Source organism: Agelaius tricolor, unplaced genomic scaffold (genome assembly GCF_023055355.1).
Source record: "Agelaius tricolor isolate 1412-34295 unplaced genomic scaffold, bAgeTri1.0.p SCAF_1, whole genome shotgun sequence".
Classification (NCBI taxonomy): domain Eukaryota; kingdom Metazoa; phylum Chordata; class Aves; order Passeriformes; family Icteridae; genus Agelaius; species Agelaius tricolor.
Window position 1 is genome coordinate 88,948,457 of NW_027269261.1, and position 20,004 is coordinate 88,968,460.

Sequence of the window (20,004 nt, forward strand, 5' to 3'; positions counted from 1 at the left end):
GATTCATCTAAGCTGCATATAAATGTGGCGCCACTTTCTAACAACTAGGTTATCTGAGAGGAAAAATGGAAAACAAATGTGCTGCCCTCCACATTAGCATATCTACAGCACAGCTCAAGTATGCTACAGACTGAGGTAGTTTTGTGTTTGCACAAGAGCAGACTGGCTACAAGCACCTGGTCCATTAACACACTCCTAAATGCTATGTTACATAAAAATATATAACCACATAACACAGCAGAACAAAATTGGCACACCTGAGTTTATTAGCATTTGCCAAAATGAAGAGGTAGACAGTGAACCAGGTTACCTGACCTTCTCAGAATGTCCACAGACATTTCTAATACAGCTCTCAGCTCCTTACCAAAATAACATCTGCAATGATACTGCTCTTCAAATCTTGTCTCTTGCCACACTGGGGCATGGTAGAAGAGAACAGTGAATCTCCTTTGACATCATGCTCCACTATTTATTGAGCATAAACACTTTGTTCAGTAGGGTCCCTGGGCCAAAGGAAGAATGAGGCTCCCAGAGTCTAGCCTCACCATACATCTGAGATTACCAAGCAATCAGCTGTGGGTGCTGCAGGGGCTGGCTGTACTCGACCCTTTCCTCCACACACTCCTGGTACTTTCCTCACATTAAGCAGAGCTTGTTGGGCCTACCTGTGAAAGAGCTGAAGCTCTGCTGAGAAAGCCAACCACCCTAAAAAACTGAACAGAAAAAGAGTTTTCTCCAGGGTAAACTTTTTGAACTCAGCTGGCCAGTAACAACACAAGGCAGGGAGCAGAAATAGGAGCCTGGAATACAGGGAAGGAAGCTGAACCAGCTTGCTAGTAGATCAGCCTTAACTATCTTGTGAAATCTCACCCTGAGAAAGCAAGGACAACTAAAATCTAACACCCATTGAAAAATGAGCACCATCTCTTAAAGATTAATGAGAAAACCCTTGAGCTAAGTCTCAGAGCAACAGGAAGACTGTTGATATTCCTGGACTCAAGACTGTGAGGCTCTTCTGTCAGCATAACTTTAGCCATACAAGACATGCAGTAACACAAACGTCAGACAAGGATAGATAAAAGTGTATTTAAACTTTCTGAGTGCACACCACTCTAGGTGCAAAACTCTGTGGTGTAGACTACACATACTTTCATTAAACAGAGTTTAGAAGCCAAGCCCCCGCTCACTCATGGAAGCAACTTCTGGGCGCTGACACTTGCCCTACTGTTATGTGAATTATAAAAGGGGTTCATTTAAAGACAGAACTTCTCTCAGAGAGCACGCATTGAGAAGAGCGAACAGCATTCTCCTCTGGCAAAGAGCATCTGTGAACAGCTGCTATTACCTGAACGAAGTTTTCTTACAAACGCCTTTGCTGTTCAAAAAGCAAACTGTACATGAGACAGAGGTGCAATGGCCAAGTCCCCACATTGCTTGTATCCTACTCTGCTCTTCCAACTTCCCTGCAGCTGCATCTAGAACACCTTCAACTGACCAATGCTGGACTTCACCAACACCACGGACAAGGACAGCTTCTAGCACAGCATGTGAAGCTGCTCCGTGTCTCCTGGGGAACTGATGAATAGAGGAGGCAGCCTTTGCTCCTTGCAGAGTGCCGTCAGGCTGTGGCACAGATGAGTGCAGGTTTACAAGGCAGCAGATCCAAGACCTGTGACTAAAGTTACGGTCCTCGGGCACAAAGCACCTGTAACGAAGTTCAAGTCATGACCCGAGCGATCATCCTAAACCTTGTTCAGAAGGCAGGCTGACTCGTACCAAACGCCCAGGAAACTCTGGGATAAAGCAGGGCTCTGCAGGTCCCCTTCTCGCAGGGATACAGGAGGAACACGGTGACAGGGCTGCCACTGCAGAGCCGCCCGCCCACTCCCGCTCCTGCTTTCCTCACTTTCCTCCCAAAAACTGAGTCTGAGTCCGAGCAGGCACTGCCTTGGACTCGAGGCATAGACATGCTTTACTCAGACTCATCGAGAGAGCATAAACAAACTCCGGAGCAGGAGCGAGTGCTGCCGAGCATCGCCGTCCCGGGGATACACCTCCCGAGGGGCTGCCCGGGCAACCGAGTGGTGCCAGGCGGAAACGCTCAAAGTTGTCTCTGGCGTTTCAGAGCCGCGGTACCAGCGGGGCAGCCGTGCTGCGCAACGAGCTGCGGCGAGCGGTGCGTGTGCGCGAGGTAAACAAAGCCCCACCGGGCAGCCGCAACGTCCCCTCCCGCCGGGCCACCGCGGCCGAGCGCCCGGGCCCGCTCCAGGCAGCACGGCCCGACCCGCGCCGCACCGGAACGGCACCTGCGCCCGCGACAGGGGGGGCGGAGGCCGCGGCGGAGGCCGCGCTCGCAGGGGTCTCACCCACCTCGTCGCCCCACTTGAGCACGTCCTTGTGGCGGTCGCGCAGGGCGCGGTAGATGTGGAGGAACTGGAGGATACCGTGCCGCCGCACGTGCTCCGCGTACCGCCGTGTCTCCTCCCAGCTCAGCGGCGAGCCCTGCGACAGCAGCCCCATGCCGGCTGGCAGGGAGAGAGGGAGGCAGGCCGAGGAGGCGAGCGGAGCAGAGCGGGTGCGCTCGGTGCCGCGGGTGCGCTCGGCGCCGCGGCGGCGGGACCGAGCCCGGCGCCGCACGTGACGGTGGCCGCGCGTCAGGGCCGTGACTCAGCACTTTCCGCCGGCAGGCGCCGCCCCCGCCGTGCCGGGCGCGGGGCTGAGCGCGGCCTGGCGGCCCCGGGCGCTCTCGGCGCGGAGCCGCCGGGCAACGAGCGAGGGAGCGAGTCCGGAGAGGCAGACTCGGTCACCGGCAGCAACCGTGAGCGCCGCTGCTCCGAACGCCCGGCCCTCGTCCCGGACACAGGGGAGGAAGCGCCGCTTGCCCGCGCCAAGGCGACATGGCGGCGGGAGGGTGTCCCCCGGCAGGACGGGGCACGTCTGGCCGGGCTGGTGCTCCGGGGGCAGAGGGACCCTTGTGGGCCTGAGAGTGCCAAAATAAAGGTCCTGACTGAAAGGCCCCAAAGCGCGGACAGTGTGCGAACGCTCCTGTGTGTATTTTACAGATCAGAGCACAGGGGAAAACTCGGAGTGATGCTCGGAGTGGGTGGAGTGAAGTCCAGAGAGGTCGTCCCTCATCCCCCATGGATTCTCCTCGGCATCTCTCCGGCTGCAGAACCCTCGTGCTGTGGTGTCGAGCAGTAAGCCCAGCCCGTGAAGATGTTGAAAATGAGTTTGTAACCTGGGGGTTGTTCTGGAGGGAATTGCAACAGCATTGTGTCGGGAAAGAGGATGCGGGGGCGTGTCAAAGCGTGTATTTTACAGTCCATAAAAAGTAGAAGGAAGGCCTGTTAGTGTTAAATCTTTACTAAATGAAGAGACCAAAGGCTAAACGTTAACACGAAGGGAAAGTGTTGAGAAGCAGAAATTCATTACTCCTGGACCCTCGTTGTTCATTCACAAAGCTCATCATCGGCCGCAGGGCTGGTACGTGGTAAACCAATGCTTTGAGAATTAGTAAGGTATTTAAATTGTAATATAGCCCACTAATGGATGAACTGTATTATTAGATATTTCATTGACTGAATGACTATACTTACAAGAACCGTTTGTCTTATTCCAGGATATGAGGTGCCTAAAGGATAGAATAAACTCCCAAGATAATAGAATAACAAAACTGAAACACATTAATGGAAGATACCAACTACTAAAGTAAAATGACTCAAAAGTATTTTAATGGCATAAGTTTCTACACAAAAGGCAGCACTGACAGAACAAGGAGTAATAGTTAAAATTACCAACAATTTATAATGACCTGTTTCTTAGGAGCTCATGATTTTTAAAAAAAAAGTCATGGTTTTAGCAGAAATTGTACAGGCTGGCCTGATTGAAAGCAGTGCTGTTGTTGGTACTATGGTAGCCCTGGAGATGGCTGGTTGACTTAGTTTGGTGGACAAGAAAACAATATTTTCTTCTAGCTAAAAATTCCCATAGCCTTTTTTATTTTTGAAACATCAAGAAGCTAAAAGTCTCACACTTGGCAGTGGTAGAGTCTGATGAGGCATATCCCTCATGTGAAAGCCAAATTGTACTTTATTTCAGAACTAAGGGGATAAAGCCTTGCATGTTTGAGGGCAATTGCACCAAAATATCAGGATACCATATTTGTGCCATCATGCTGCCATCCAGCCTCAGCTTTTCCACAGCTTTGAGTTAGAGCTGAAGCACCTCAGGAGTCCTGGCAGTGACAAGGAGCACCTGATAGCCAACAGCTGTGTCAGCCCCTTTCTAGCTCTTGGGGCAGTGAGCCTGGGTCTGGAGCAAACCTTGTATCAAGTCAAAGTTAATGTTGTCATCTTACAAATCTGAGCTAAGGTGTCTATATTGTTTAGGGTCCATGCTCTCAGTTCCCTTGGCTGACAGCAAGAGCCCTGTGTTAGTGAGAAACTTTTCTAGAAGAACTGGGTATTTGGTATAGTCCCAGCTGCTTTGAGTGTGCTGGTGTATAATGCACTGTAAATGTTTCCAGCAACATACAAAAATTTTTGAAATTAAGATCAGTTTTATTATATTGCAGGCTACTATTACACAGTCTGTACTCTTCAGCTGACCACTAATGCTACTCTTTGACCTGCAATTCAAGAGTGCATTTTCAGTGTCCTGTCTTTCTCAGTATTTAAACTCAGCTCATTTTTGTGTTCTTTTAGTGTCAATATCTGCTCTATTTCCAGTCCTGTGTGCTTAGTCTCGTCAACTATTGAGCTAATACATTGTTTGTAACAGAAAATCAAGGTATTTTCCTTTGGCACCAGTAAAACTGATAAAGATGTAAGCTCTTTTCTCACACTGCAGTCTCTAGCATAACAGCGTGACAAGTTCAGCTCTGTTTATGACGCGTTCACCACCTTCAGCTGAAGCCTTTTCCCCTCCAGTTCTAATGTATGTGTTCTGGCAGTGTGGGGTGATCCATAGTGGAGGACTAAGCCATTCTAAAGTTGACAGCATCACATGCAGAAATGTTCATTTGCACATCACCTAAAATATGACTTCAAGACAAACCACCATTGTATAATATCTGCCCACATGCTTAATGCTGTATAATTATTTCCAGTACACTGAGTATCATGTATAATTACTTCAGATACGCTTAAGATGAAAAAAAGCTTTTCTGAACATACAGGCAGTACTTTGGATGATGTTACTGGTTTACTCTGCACTCATATCCCCAGCCCCAAGGCTCAACTACCTTTTCTGAATGGTTCAAAGGAAATAGTTGAGGGGAAAGGCTGGTGTACCAGTAATTTAGTAGGTTGATTGGAGGAGAATATGTGACTTGCAACTTGCACAGCAAGGAGCTGTTTGACACGTTCCCGTTATTCTCCACAGAGGATAAGTCACTTTTTGTTTTGTTTAGCTGCAAAGCTATTCAAATCAGCTGCCACTAAATCTAAATAGAGTAGCTTGGCTCTTTGAGAATATTACCCGCTGGGAGAGATGAAAGATCTGTAGACTCAGGTGAGGCCACTCCTACAGAATCCTTTTTTTTACTGGCTGTCATTAAAAGTAATAAGTAACAAGGAGACGTCTTGTGATGAGGCTGTTATTAGAAGGAAGAAAGAGAGATTTGTTTTACTTCATGAATCATCTGCAAAAAAAATTTAAAGCAGCTTTATTCAAGGTAATTTTTGAGCTGGCATTGCTGTATATTGGGTTATTCTCTGAGTAAAATGAAAAGACTTCAAATGAAACAATCGTCTTCCAAAGTTTTCAAATGGTATATTTGCTAGAATTTTTTTTTTTTTACCAAATATTTTTATGCTTCCAGGTCTCTAAATTATGATAGGCACTTGTGTCCAGTATAATTGACTCAGGTGAGCAGCAGATGCAGTATCTGCTTCTTTTTGAGTGAGAAGAGTGAGGAGGCCTCCAGAGATTTCCTGAGGCACTGGAGAGACCTGTGCTCAGTCAATTATTTCTTGATGCAGAAAGTCTTGCTGACTAGCAACTTGGATTAAATGATCTGTCTGGGGAGAGAAGGAAGTCAGGACACTGAAAAGATTCAAGTGAAGGATCTTCTGATGTATCTTCCAGTTAAAGTCTTCCTGCTATGCATTGAGGAATATGATTAGTGGGGACTTACTTATTCTGGTCTAACTAATAATGCTTATTCCTCTCCAAGCCAACTTCTCAATTAGTGTATGAGAGACATGGGTGTGGCTTGTCAGTATTGCTTTAAAATTTCTTTTTCTTGCTGTTGCCTGATGTAGAAATGACTGTAGTAGCATAAGTCTTAAGTGGTGTATTTCTAGGAATTTTTTTGCAAATTTTTATTGATAACCATTGGCTTTGAGGGTTGGAGTTTTTTACTTCAGTAAGGATGAATTGTGCATTTCATTCTATAAAGTTTCATGCATTTATGTAAAAAATGAATATAATCACATTGTTTCTCACTTTGGTCTTTACTAGCATGTTCCTTTTGCAAGGAACTTGAACTTCTCATTTCTGAGTAGCCCACATATTTTTTTGCTGTGTCTGTGGACAGGACATGATTATGGTGCCTTGTCTGACTTGGGCATACCTAATCATGCCATGAATGCTGCTGGCAGTAATAGCAGTTGTAGTGTGTGAATTACTCTGTGTGCACATTGCTGAGCTGCTCCCTCTCAGAGTGGTCTGGCATGGTGACTGATGCCCATTGCATCCTGTTCACCTTTTTGTCCTGCCACCACCAGTTCCCTTGGAAGTGCACTCTCCTACCAATTCAGCTGTCACTGTGTCCAAATCTGTCCTAGAGGCTCTTTGATGGCATGCACAAGGTACAAAGCATTCCAAAGAAAGCAAGAATTTCCAAATTACTTTCCAGTTTATTTTCTTTCCAATATCTTCTAAGATGGAGACCCTTTATTATAGGATTATCTTTATATTCTTTTCCATAGGCTGACCTGTGGGGTTTTTTTTCTTAGTAGATACCTGTGTAATATAAAATAAAAGAAGGCAGGTGCTTGATAGCAGAGCTGAAGGCTTCCTCCTCATCCTCTCTGCATGTCGAGTTGTTGTATTTAATGCATCACTTCATTCACTGTGAATATCACAAGCAGTGAAATTCTTCTTTAGACATAAGAAGAACAGGGACTGAGTGCAAAGTCCTTCCAAAGACTCTGTTGATAATTAAGCTTTACAAAAGCCTGAATTGAGAGTGTGCATCTTAACAAAGCAACTGAGCTCCTTGGTTACTTGAATTCCCACCACAGGCAGGAGTGTAGGTGTATGCATTTTTTTTTTACACATGTATCCTCTTGAAGGACAACACGCCTAAAAGTCCTAATTCCATCATCATCATATCCTGAAAAGAATCTTCAAATATTGGAATTAAATCCCAATATTGCCGGATGGAACGTGCCTGGGCTCCTCTGGCCCTTGCTGCTTGCCCAAAGGTGGCAGCTGTGGTGGTTTCACCTCAGAGACACCTTTGGCTGGCTGGGTGCTGCAGCTGGCACTTGGGACAAGTCCAGGCAAGCAGGAGCTCAGGTTTACCTCTGGTGGAAAGGCTTTAGGCTAAATGAAGGAAAGGAGTCGGGTTCTGCTGGAGGGTTTTGATCCAGAGCTTTATTCCAGGCACACAGGCCTCTGAATCCAGCAAGAGCTCCGACAGAACCATTGAACCGCGTGGTTGCTGTGTGTTTTAACCTCAGGGAGAGGGAGAGGGAAGGGGTAGGGATCCCACCAACCAGGTAAGGGTGGGGAGTCTCAGGGGACAAATGACACCTGGATGCCCAATGTCCCCAGGGCTGAGAGGCGTCTTTTGAACTTCGCCAATTATACAACGGCCCTTGCTGGAATGCCAGGATTGATGGACAGCACTCAGCAGGGGACAAGGGAGGGGAAGGGAGAGGTGATTGGCACACTGGGTAAAGAACCAGGATACTGAGACAGGCTAATATATCACACTGCAACATTCAAACCCACAAATATTAGTTAAATGTGGGTTGGAGCATTCAAAAGTTAGTTGAAAAGCAGAGTAAATAAATAATATTTTTCTCTTTAGCAACTGTCTCATCTTTCCTGCCACACTCAAGCTGTAACATATTTTTTACATAAAGTTTAGCAGCTAAGAATAAAGTACTGATCCTTAGTAAAAAAAAATAGCAGAATTCCTAAGTCAGATGCATTAGTAGCAGCTTTTATATATTTTTTAATATCAGTTTTCAGTCTCCAGTTTTTTTACAGGCTGGGAAATAAAAGCAGAGCCAGTGAGCTGCGCTGCCAGGTAAGAGTTGGAACCCAAACCATGCTTCCCATTACCAAATTCCCCAAGGTTCCATTGTTCTAGTATTTGAGGGTTATAGAAAATAACTTCCTGGTTTCTCTCTATGCCTGTAAATGATTACAGGCCTCAGATTTCTAACGTCTCCAAATTCTGCCAGTAACAGCAATACAGCTTCCATGTGGTAACCCAGTTGTTCACATCTGTAACTTCTTTAATCTTTGTCCAAATTCCCATTTCTGCCAAAGAATGCATCAGGCAGCAAGATAAGACTCAGGGAAATGTAACCCTTGCCCCAAATAACCTGTCATGAACTGTAATGTTTTATCACAAGAACTGTACTTTGCACAGTTGTGTAAAAGAGCAATCATCTGCTTGCCAAACCTGCAGCTCTCCCACGCCCTGTGGTGCTGACACCAGGATTCCCAGGTTTTGCCTGTGGGATTCCTGCTGCCAGCTGGTTCTTTCCAAAGCCATGGCTCTTGGGCAGCAGCACCAAGGCAGCATTGTTGGGTTTGTACCCTGCACAGATCCATGCTTGGGACAAAGAGGAAGAGGAGGCTGCAAGGTTCCCTTGGGGAACCTTGGGGGCATACAGCAGCAGAGCAAGAAGGAAGAACAGCAGATACAGCCAAAAGATTCCATGCTTAAAATAATTCAGTGCTGGTTATAGCCTCCCTTTTAGTGTACCTATGTGTGCAGGTTTTGGTCACCCCCTGAGAAACCTGTGGATCACCCCCTGAGAAACCTTTGTTCTTCTCAAATTTCTCATGACTCCAATGTGCTTTAATCTTCTTTTTCATCAGAGCTGTGTAATTCTGTGGCACTCCACCAAGGAAAAGGCTTTAACTATGTCATGAAAGAGTTGTTCAAAATCCCAAGTAGAAACCTGTGTATTACTACATGTAACAGAAGATTGAATTTATTAATAAGCCTAAACATGTTCCAGGCATCTTGAGTGAAAAATGCTGTTAGCTAGCTCAGCAAATATTGGTGAGGCTGAACTGCCAATTTGCAAATAGACTGGCTATATCAAGAAAGATGACATTGGCCTTCCATTGAATAGTTCAGGTATTTGAATAATTTTACATTCCATTTTTATCTTTCTTTGGCAGCTTGTATTTCTGGATAGGGCTTCAGGTACTGAGAAATGGGTGGAATATAAGCTGAATAGGTCTGCATTTTCCCAGTGAGAAACTGAGTTATGTGAGGGAACAGCTCCCAGCTGCTGTCTCCCTGCTGCTTCCACATGGTGCATAAACAATGCTATTGGACGTAGCTATAGATCATGGGCTGCAGGGTCTTTGGTGGTCTTACCACACTTGTTTCTCAGTGTTTGTTGCTGAAAGATTCAGTCCTAAGTGACCTGGGAGGTTGTTGAGAGATAAGGGATAGATTCTCAGAGACAAAGATGCTACAACTAAACAGGCATGTGCTGCTCTCAAGGGATGGCTAAGTGCTTTGGAAACACCTCAGTAGATACTACTGGACATTTTAGGCCTCTAAACATACTTAAAAGGTAGCTTTCTCTTGGAGTTCTTTTTGTTCACCTTATCACATTATTGCTCAATCCTTTGAGCCAGGCTACATAATTACTGTCAGGCTGCAGATGGCTATTAGGAGCAGCCTGCAGGACACATAACAAGGAATTAAAGTGTCTGCAGCAAAGCTGCACAGGTAAAGTTACATGTTTGGGCTTGAGATTTTCTGACAGCTCATTTCCACTTAAAGAGGTTCTGTGCCCTTCTCCCTGTCCTCCTCCTGCCTTGGCCTACCTCCCCTTACATGCACTGGCTTGTGTTTTCTGACCCTGCACCAAGCCAATTCTAATTACTGGAATTGGGAAGAATATTAAACTGGAAAAAAGGTGAATCATTTGTGATAGCATATGGAGTTGACTCAAAGCATAAATGTACTGATGAGCACAGAGATAATGCAAAGGATGTGACTGGATCTGGGTCTAGGGAAAGGAAGAGGAGAAAAATGAAGCAAAAGCTTTACAGCCATGGAAATGTGGTTAATGTTCTTTGTGGTGAAGTGCCATTACTCCTGAATAACAAATGGCCAAATTCTGCTCATGCACAGTCCAGCATCATCCTGCATATATATGTTGTCTTTGTCATTATGGTTTTGCCTTTCACAGCGTGGGTCTCAGTGGATAAAGCTGGGACTGCAATGTGGCAGATCAGTAAGACACCAGCAACAAGGCTTTGCTCTGAGGGAGGGTGGTCAATAGTAGTGGCACATTTTAAGCTTGCCCCTCAGCTCTGTCCAGGTGATAATGTCTCTTGCCAGCTCCATGGGATGAAGGTAGGCTTTCCTTCTCCTTTTTTTTTTCCCTCATTTTTTAGCTGCTTTTTTCCCCCTATCATAAATTCTGGAAACAGATCAGCTTTCCATCTTCCTCTCAAAAATCTGTAGAAAAGCAAGACATCAAATAAGTAAATGACAATGAAACGTACTGCCCATGAAAGGTTTGGCATAATTCAGTTGGAGGAAAAGGAGGAAAGTTAATGGTTGGCAGCAACTAGTAATCTCTCCAGCATTTCAAAATTTTTGTCCAGATTAACTGAAGATTGTTGAAGTGAAAGAAAATATTTCCATTGGCTGTAGTTGGGGTAGTTTTAATCCCTTAAGTTTTGAACCATCCTGTTTTTCAATCTAAAATAATAAAGTACGATATTCTTTCAAAACTGGGTCAGTTATCTGATGTGTGGATTCATCATTCATTTTGACACTTACCTGATTATATCCTCATTCTTCTACTGAGGTTAGTTTAAAAGAAAAGGCACCTCCCAAGCTGTCCTCCCTTGAAATGTCACCTGAGGCTTTCTTGTTCACTTTTTAAGCTCTGTGGGAAGTACAGCTTCAGCCCTGTTATAAACAAAACACAGCAAGAACCTGTCTTCCTCACGCAACATGTCTTGGGGTGAACATAGCAATGAGTCACTGTTGCCTCTGGCACCCTGCTTTGGCTGGGCAGGTGCAGTGGCAGGAACGTGGGAGCATCAGTTGCATGGGCAGTTCATGCACAAGGGCAATTCATGCCAAAGCATGGGCAGCCATGTGTGCTGGGGAGCAAGGCAGTTGCCTGGATGTAAACTGCAGAGGGTGGCCAGGACATCCACACAGAGCTGAAGACACAAAACAGGATTTAGTGGACTTCTGTGCCTTCTGCCTTGTGGCTGGAGGCTGGGTGCAGTATGCCAGGCAGTCAGGAGGGCATCTACATGTGAAAACCTGCATCTTTCTTGAAAGAAACACACCCTAGAGCTGGTATGTTAAGAAGTCATGGGTGAAAGAGCTAACCCACACAGAGAAGGTACTTGCTGGTTTTCCTTAAAGTATTCTCCTCTGAAACCTTTAAATGGATTATGGTTTCCACTTCTTTTTCAACAAATGGGCTATTTGTGCTGTTTTTTTCCTTTGGTATAGCATATTGGACCTCTTGGCAGCCTGAAGGTCAAGGTTCCCATGTTGCAGTTGCCACTGCCTTACAGGCAGCTCTCAGCCCAGTGCTTCTGGTTGCACAAATGCATTCCTCATGTTTTGTCTCCTGGGAAACTGGAGGAATGGTCCACCTTCAAGTGGACAGATTAATCAAAACACAAGGAAAATTATGTCCTTCAGGTGAACAGATTTCCTTTGAAGAAAGGAGTTCTTCTTTGTCTGTGCATGTAGGCATTGGATACAGTGGTCTGTCCTGGCATAGATCAGAGGGAATTTCAAGCTTTCAACTTCATATTTCCCTATGATACCTTCAGGTATTCTTTGTAGTCTGTACTGTGCTAACACATCCAACAGTCAGTCAGTCAGTCAGCCTGAGGACATTGGTGTAACTGTGCCCAGTGAGAGTAAAAAATGTGTATTTTCTGGGGTTGAGCTGAAATATGCTGCTCTCTGAAACATCAGCTTTTAGGATTGAGTGGAGAACTTTCAATGAGGGTAAGAGTACTGCCACAGTAAATGCAGCTGGACATGGCTATCTCCACAGCCTGGGGACACAAGACATGAAAACTAGGTTTTCACAGCTTGCTTAGTCTGCATTTTTTAGTTAACCATCTTGGATTACTGAGTCATAGAACTCAGCTGCAGTTGACTTGAACTTTGAGAATAATTACAAAAAATATTACATTTTCAATTTCCTATTCAGAGCTGTACTGGGAGTCAGTTCAGTAAACAAAAGAGAGTGTAGAAGATCAGTGCTAATAAAAATCCTGCCTAGAATCTCATTAAGAAATCTCATCTGTTCCTGTGTACTGAATGAAGTAGGGATCTCTCGAAAGAAGTACGATGCAGTTGTCTAATTTAAAAAGTGTATCATCATATGTACACAACAGGATGCCACATTAAAGGCAAGCTTAATTCTGGCATTTCATGATGTTAAAGGTATTGACTTTGCAATAACAAATTTCTTTCAGTGCAGGGCCATTCTTGCTTGGGTGGTGTGTGTGAATAACCTCATAGTTTCACAAAATTGGGAAGGTGAAAATGCAGGCCTCCTATGAATGCACCAGCCCTCCCATGCACAGTTTGCTTTTTGAGCAGCAAAGGCATTTGTGAAGGGTGTCTCAAAGGAAAGGCTTGGCTGTGGTGTGTGGGGGCCTCTGGCCATGGTTCTATACATGGTTGAATACACTACTCATTTTGTCATTTATGTCATTTAACTCAGCAAGTTAGGATGCTTTTGATTCATAACATGTCCTCTGTCCTTTGAACTGCACTCAGAGACAGGCTGCCCTTCCCAGGGAGTCTGTGCCAAAAGGATGCTAAGACATCTGTGTTCTCATTGCCTTTGACACATTATATGCTGATAAGTGAAACTTGCTTATTCCCAGCTCCAGGAGAAGCCGAAATGAACTGAGCACAGAACTGTCTGGTATTTGCTTTTCATAATTTCTTTGTGATAAGTGTGTATCTTGTTCTGATCCATTGGCTCCGTGCTGATCCTTGCCTTGGAGCCTTCACAAGAGCATAAGGCTGAGCCTTCACAGGGAGCCTTCAGAGAGCAGCTGCAGCCTTACTGTGTGGGGATGGCACATCTGTCAGTCCCTGCTTGGTTCATAAACCTCCACAGACTGGGGAAGCAAGGCCCCCCCAGCACTTCCAACCCATATTTGTTGTGTCCTTGGAATTTGAGGAGTTTCTCATATTGCGCAACCCTCACCTTTCCAAGTGGGAAATTCTTCATCAAATTCAAAGTTACCAAAGAGCTTCCCAGGGGACCAGTTGTAGTCCTGTCAGCCTAGGAAACAGCACATTTCCCACTTGGTCATGTTCTCAACAGTGACTGAACTCCTCCATAAAGAAGCTGTATTTTATGTCTTGTTCTCAGTAATGACAACTATTTTTGTCAACATTTTCTAATGACAGGCACTCTTAATGTACCAAGAGTGAAAATTTTCAGCTGTATGGAAGTCTTGCAAAGTTTAATGAAGAACTTCAGGGGAGAACCACTGGACACTTTTTCCTGTAGACACTGATGCCAGATTTGTATATGGTACCACTCAGAAAACACTAAATTACTAATTTCTGTCAAGAAATAGAACATGATTTTGCGCACTGTAAAATAAAGACAATAGCTGCTATTCAGTTGCATGTTGTACTTGTGAAGGAAGCAAGTTCCTCTCTTTCAGATTTCTGCATTTGTTAAGCTGTCTCACTTGCACACTGACTTCTTCAAGACCTACAGAGCCACTCAGTAGCAGAATCCAAAACAGAATTAAACCTGAGAGGAATCAGAAGATAGAAACTGTCCTAGCTGATGGGGAAATATTTGATTGACTGCGCTAAGGATGTAGTTTATTTTAAATATTCTCATCCTTTTGAAATACTAAGAGATCTAAAAGTAGATACTGCAACTTTGAAATGGAACATTGCTATTTGTGGGAATGGTACCAAAAGTAAATGTAATTGCCAAAAATAAACAGAAATATTTAGTTGCTTTTCAGCAAGCACTGACCAAATAAAGGAGCTCTCCTGGATCAAACTGTAAGTTAATTAGTGACCCATCACTAGGGTCTTTGCTTCTGAAAGTTTAACACCACTATTTTATAACAGACCCATAAGATGCTGCATTTTAGAAAATACTGACCACGTTCCCTGTTCCCTCTGTCAACCTGAACAATTTCCAGCTGAACTAAAAAAATGTTTAGCTGTTCTCAGGCTCCCCTAAAATCTCTGCTCTCTGCTTAGATCTTAGGCTGCTTGGAATTTAAAACAATTAATATTTGTGCATGTGTTTTTGTATTGTTGTTTGGCCATACTGTGGTTATATATAATCAATATGGGGTGTTTTCCATGGTAAGTTACATCAATACGTGGCAGCAGTGCTGTGAAAGTCAGGTTTCCAATTCCTTGGTAGTCTGGAATTTCTGACCCAATATGATGCTATTTGAAATCATCTAAAAGGATCAAATATTCTGTAAGAAAATAAATTAACAAATCCTTTTTATCAATTCATATTGGTTTTCTGTTGATACATCACCAAATTAAGCCAGAAAGATAAAGAATTCTTTTTTTTCAGAGAAAATGAATCCATTTCTTATCTTTGGAAAAAATTGTCTGGTCTCTATCCTTGAGTGATGTTATGTTATTTCTTTGAGCTAATAAAAAGACCAATGACTCAGCATCTGTAACTTATAATTCAATCTCAGGTGAAAAGCTTGAAAGCATGTCAATATTTCATCCTAGTGCTAATGTATTATCTTCAGGAGAGACCAAGGGGAGCCTTCTGGAATGCAAAGATGAATACATTGAGCCATAATTATTTTTAAGTCCTCTGCTTATTTTCCAGGTGGCAACTGTTATTCCTAAATGACTTTAATTCCTCATTTGGATTGACAGATCAAATTTGCCATCAACTCTGCCACTTCCCTACCAAAACTGGTAGGAAACATACTAAAACAGAAAAAAGGATAAGTACGGCAAGAAGTATTTTCTCTTCTCTCTGGTGAGTTGGTGTTTTTTAATCTTCTGCACTATCAATTATTTCCAAAACCTTCAAGTGGAAAATGCAGATGTACACAGAATTATGGGACTCCATAGAGCACAGCTTGTACAGTTTCAGGAGAAAAAGTAGTTTCAGGAATTAAACTCAGGTGACTTTTTTAAAAATTACACTTCAAAGTTGTGGGGAGAAGGGGAGTGCACAGAGATAGGAGGCAGCCTCAGAGTATTTGTGGGGAGGTCACTGTGCAGCAGCAACGTTTTCCATGAGTTCACCAGCACAGGGCCAGGCTGATTCAGGAGCCCTCTTGGAGCAAGAGCACCTTGTCTGGGTCTCTCTTGCCTGTGTCACTGAGCAGCGTCACATGTGTCATGGTCTGATACTAATTCTTTTTGCAGAGGGAAGAAAGAGAGTTTCTCAAGTTGCTTAGTCACTACTAAATTGAAACACAATTAAAATAATACCACAAAAAGCTCTATACTGTTTCCTGAGGGTTGCCATGAGGCTCCTGTGCATTACAGGCAGGTGACTGCTTCGTTTAGCTTTTCACAAACCTGGTGACTTGTCTGAAGTGAACTCTTTCAGAACCTCCTCTCCTTGCACTTCAGTTTGCATTCCAGTTCTAACAACAGCTGCTCTTTGAGGGCTGTATGACTAGGGTGGCCCAGCTGCAGAAGCAGCTATGCCCTCCACATTCTTGGAGAGAAGGCTCAAAAGGATTGCTGTGCTAGGGCTGAGAAGTTGGTTCAGGAATGGGAATTGTATTTTTAAGCTAACATTTGCAAGAATTGATACTAAAAGAGTGTTGCCTCCCTCCTGTTCATTCCTACCCTCTCCCTTGAGTTTGCACAAGCTTGGTCTGAACAACAAAGGAATTAATCCAGTTGAAGTCTCAGCCAATGGGAACAAAACCACAGCTGTAATCTGGCTCGGGGTTGTGATGTGGTTTTCCATCCAGCCACGTGGACATGTGTGCCCACAGGAGGCAGAGCTCGAGGGAAGGGAGAGAACTGTCTCTCAGGGGACCAGGCAGGAGGATGCAGGGTGGTCTCTGGGAGCTTGTGCTTCCTCACAGGGTGAGGTTATGTGTGATGGCTGAGCCTGGGGGTGGCTGTTAACCTAGGGACAGTGACACCGACCTCCAGCAGAGCTCTGTGAGCATTTGTGAAAATTTTCTGATCCTTACTGCCCTGTGCTGGGCTGGTGCACACATGAGCACCAAGCCCCATGCCACAAAAATTGCAGAGATGGGCATGTGGCAACCTGGGATGACTATGCAAAATGGTGTGTAGGACATGCTGGGAGGTGCCCAAGCCCATCTCTCCTAGAATTTCACCCACCCACAAGGTAAGTCATGAGCATTTATTGTACAACTGTGTGTTCAGGATGGCTTTTCACAATGAAGTCGCATAAAATTGACTTCTTTGTGTGTTGAGAAACCAAGTCAGAGTTGTGGAGCACCTCTGCATCTACTCACTAGCCCATAGTAGGGATTTTGCAGTCTAGCTCCAGGGCTGGAGAAAGAGGCATGTGGAAACTTGGGCTGTCCTAAAAATAGGGCATTGCAAGAAAAAGTTTCAAGGTCCTTTAGTTGTAAATTGTTGTTTTTTCTGTTTTGCAATACAGGACAACTAAATATTCTGATCTTGTTGAAACCAATATATCTCTTTTATCTTCTTTCTTTCATCACCTTCTTTCTTTATCACCGACTAGAAAAATATACATGAATTCCTGGAAAAGCTTACAAAAACCAAAAAGGTAAGTGAACTAATTTCACCTTTGTGGAAGAGGGCAATTTGTTGGCACTTGCTGTCAACATTCATTGATTTTATCTGGTGGGAAGATGGTGGTGACACCAGCATTGAGGTGCCTTGAGGTTAAGCTGGGCACTCTAACAACTCACACATGTACAGGGGCTGTTGAGCAGATGGAGAGAGCTCAAAAAAGTGGTAGAAAATGTAGCATCTTCCTCTGTGAAAATATACACAAATATATTTTTGTTTTCTCACTCTTCCCAGTGGGAAGATTTTTTGATTTTTCAGTCGAGATGAAGGAAGACTCAGCAATCACAGTGCCCATCCATCTGTCCCACTCTAAAAGCTTTGAAACCAACCACCAGTCTTTAACATCATGAAGTGACACAGAGCTCAAAAGAATTACAGTAGGATTCATTTCACCTAAGTTTAGCCTTCTGTAGTACCAATGTCCTCATCTGAGATAATCCCTTTGGTTGCCCTTACAGTTAGTGGAGACCAGCTGGCATGTTTAACCATGATTCAAATGGCCTGATTTAGATGTCTATTTTGGGATAGGATGAATCAGGGACTAAGAGTGCCTTTCTCTCTTTTCTGCTTCGTTAGGATGACCATCTGAGATGAAGAATAGTGGGATTTCCTACATGACTTCTGAAGATTGTCTCTATATAAGAAAGGAAATTGAATGAGGCAAAGCTGAAGTGTGTGCTCACCAGCAGTGGTTGTGCCACTTACTGTGAGTATCAGGCTGCGAGACAGAACATGTCCCTTGTCCGGGCTTCAACTAGATGGTATTTAGAGGTCATGAGAAGAAACATGCTGAAGAAGTACAGCTGAGGTGAGGAGAAAGTCATAAAGAGCTTTAGGAGAGGTTATTGTGTTGGGCGAGTAAGAAAATAAAACATGAGTTCAAAATAAACCAGGCTTCACCAGGTTTACTGTTTGTGGAATTAAATGATTATTCCCAGGAACTCACCACAGTTCTGTGTGCTGTGACTGCTCAAATAAAACAACTTCTAAAATAATCCTGTCAGTATTTAGAGGTCAAGCCTTACCTCTGATCAGCTTATGATGCAATTTAGTAATTTTCCATTTCCAAACTGATAATTTTCAAACACATGCTTTTGATGCTTTTTCCAAGAAGCACTCTCTCTTCTCTGAAAAAGTCATTGTAAACACCCCATGGCCACCTAATTATTTTCTCTGAAAGTCCTCAGGCTCGTTAAACTCTTGATTGAGTGGTTGCTATCCTGAAACTGCTGCCTCAGAGTGATTGTTTCTGTTTTCTGTTACTTTCTACCTCATGGCTCCCAGTCCAAGTGCTTCTGTTCAGACCTTTTCTTTGTTGAGCACAATGAAAGTCTTAGTCAACACATCTTCCTGTGTCTATAAAATTTATGGTAATGCAAGTAAATAAATGTGAATATATTACTGTACTAGTTGTGTCCTGAATGTGTGAACGTTAGTGGTGTTCCTTCTAAACTGAAGGGTCTGGAAGCTGTTATGACAATGTCTCTAAAACACAGTGAGACCTGCAAAGTTGCCTGGTTAAGCTGGGCACTCAGTTGTTTGTGGAAGGAGATTGAGAAGCAGGATCAAGCTGTACCTGCAGAAGGGGCAGCCATGGACAACAACAAAAGGAGGAAACAAAACTGAAGAATGTGCCACATCATTTGCTGATCCCTGTGATACCATTGAATGAAAAGAGTCCCCTTAATAACCTTGGTAGCAATTTGTGCTTTGTCACAGTGACTCTCAGCCTTTTGTAAGGTAGGGTGTTATTCAAGACTGGCCTCAGTGAAAATGCAGTTGCTCCCACAAGCACATTCTTGTCTTAGGATCACTTGTTAATGCATATTTATTTAGTAATTTACTTTCTGGGAACAATTCAATTCATGTTCACTTTTTCATTATCAGCAAAAACTCATTACCCTGTTTTTCAGGAGGCACCAATGAGACAGCAAGTGAGCTAGTTGCTAGCTTAAAGCCATGGAGTGGGTCAGTGAGTCATCAGCAGAGCAGTTTGAATGTCAGGCAGGTTTTGTTTTGTGTTTCATTCCAGCAAAAATAAAAGAATGCAGGCTGGGAGAAAAAGTTCAAAAGAAATGAACTGGAACAATCACTCCCAAGCTGATCTTGACCAGAATTGGGTCCAGAGTCCAATGCTGCATGATGATCAGTGAATGCCCGATCCTCATCTCAACGTCAAAAGCTTTTTTCTCCATAAAACTTCTGCAAGGTTGCTGTCTTGTCCATGATACCTCTGTTGGGGTACCCTCATCTTCCTCATGGGACAGTGGAAGGAAGCATGGCCCATGGCACATCCTTGTTGCCATCCTCTTGCAGAGGGAGCAGAGGTCTTCTGGTCATGATATAAATGAGCAACTCATCCCTCAGCATCTTCTAGTCTGACTGCTTCCATACATGTCCTTGGTTATTAATACTGACCATTCCTTTGAACTCATTTGACTGTTTTTTTCTGATGTTTTTAAACACATTAATTCCCACGTCACCCATAACTCCCCATAAGTACAATTTTTGTCCCCGTATGCTGAAGGAGGGCCACAAGGCTGCCTTCCAGGGATTTTCTGGCAAAACACAAGTAAGCCAGTGTGACCGTGGTCATAAGGGTTTTCAGGATGAAGAAGAGACGAGAATGTTGACTCTATGATCAGAGGCTTGATTTATTATTTTATGATATATGTTACATTAAGACTATACTAAAAAGAAATAGAAAGGAAAAGGTTTCTTCAGAAGCTAGCTAAGCTAAGAATAGAAAGAATAAATAACAAAGATCTGTGTCTCAGACTGAGAGCAAGAGCCAGCTCTGCCATGAGTGGTCAGTAAATCTAAACATCTACAGGAGACCAATCATGGGTCTACCTGTTGCATTCCACAGCAGCAGATAACCATTGTTTACTTTTGGTTGCTGAAACTGCAGCTTCCCACAAGGAAAAATCCTAAGAAAGGATTTTTCATGCAAGATGTCTGCGACAAGCTAGAGTTAGGAAAATTTGAATTGAGTCTCTAGAGCTACCTTT

The 20,004-nt window shown here is 43.8% G+C and overlaps 2 protein-coding genes across 7 annotated transcripts in view; one reads left to right on the forward strand and one right to left on the reverse strand.

Moving 5' to 3' along the window:
• GCLC (glutamate-cysteine ligase catalytic subunit) overlaps positions 1 to 2,645 on the reverse strand; it is a 37,114-nt gene extending 34,469 nt beyond the window's left edge. For 2 of the 6 annotated variants that reach the window (XM_071442639.1, XM_071442664.1), the window contains exon 1: positions 2,371 to 2,645. In XM_071442639.1, the coding sequence (XP_071298740.1) occupies positions 2,371 to 2,520 (150 nt within the window). In that variant the 5' untranslated portion in view covers positions 2,521 to 2,645. Of the gene's footprint in view, positions 1 to 1,345; positions 1,659 to 2,370 lie in introns of those variants that run through there. The other 4 variants (XM_071442648.1, XM_071442620.1, XM_071442630.1 and 1 more) reach the window with 3 other exon arrangements.
• LOC139602057 (uncharacterized) lies at positions 1,968 to 18,399 on the forward strand. The gene is made up of 5 exons (XM_071451973.1): positions 1,968 to 2,191; positions 3,063 to 3,197; positions 15,057 to 15,212; positions 16,836 to 16,967; positions 17,570 to 18,399. The coding sequence occupies exons 1-5, from the start codon at positions 1,968 to 1,970 to the stop codon at positions 17,580 to 17,582; spliced, it is 660 nt and encodes a 219-aa protein (XP_071308074.1). The 3' UTR covers positions 17,583 to 18,399.
• Positions 18,400 to 20,004: the final 1,605 nt, after the last annotated feature.

Bases quoted from the DNA above. Each gene is read 5' to 3' on its own strand.
- LOC139602057 (XM_071451973.1), top strand. From the start codon at position 1,968: ATGCTTTACTCAGACTCATCGAGAGAGCATAAACAAACTCCGGAGCAG. The intron at 2,192-3,062 runs GTAAACAAAGCC...TGTATTTTACAG, and splicing joins GAGCGGTGCGTGTGCGCGAG to ATCAGAGCACAGGGGAAAAC. The intron at 15,213-16,835 runs GTGAGTTGGTGT...TTTGCAATACAG, and splicing joins AGTATTTTCTCTTCTCTCTG to GACAACTAAATATTCTGATC.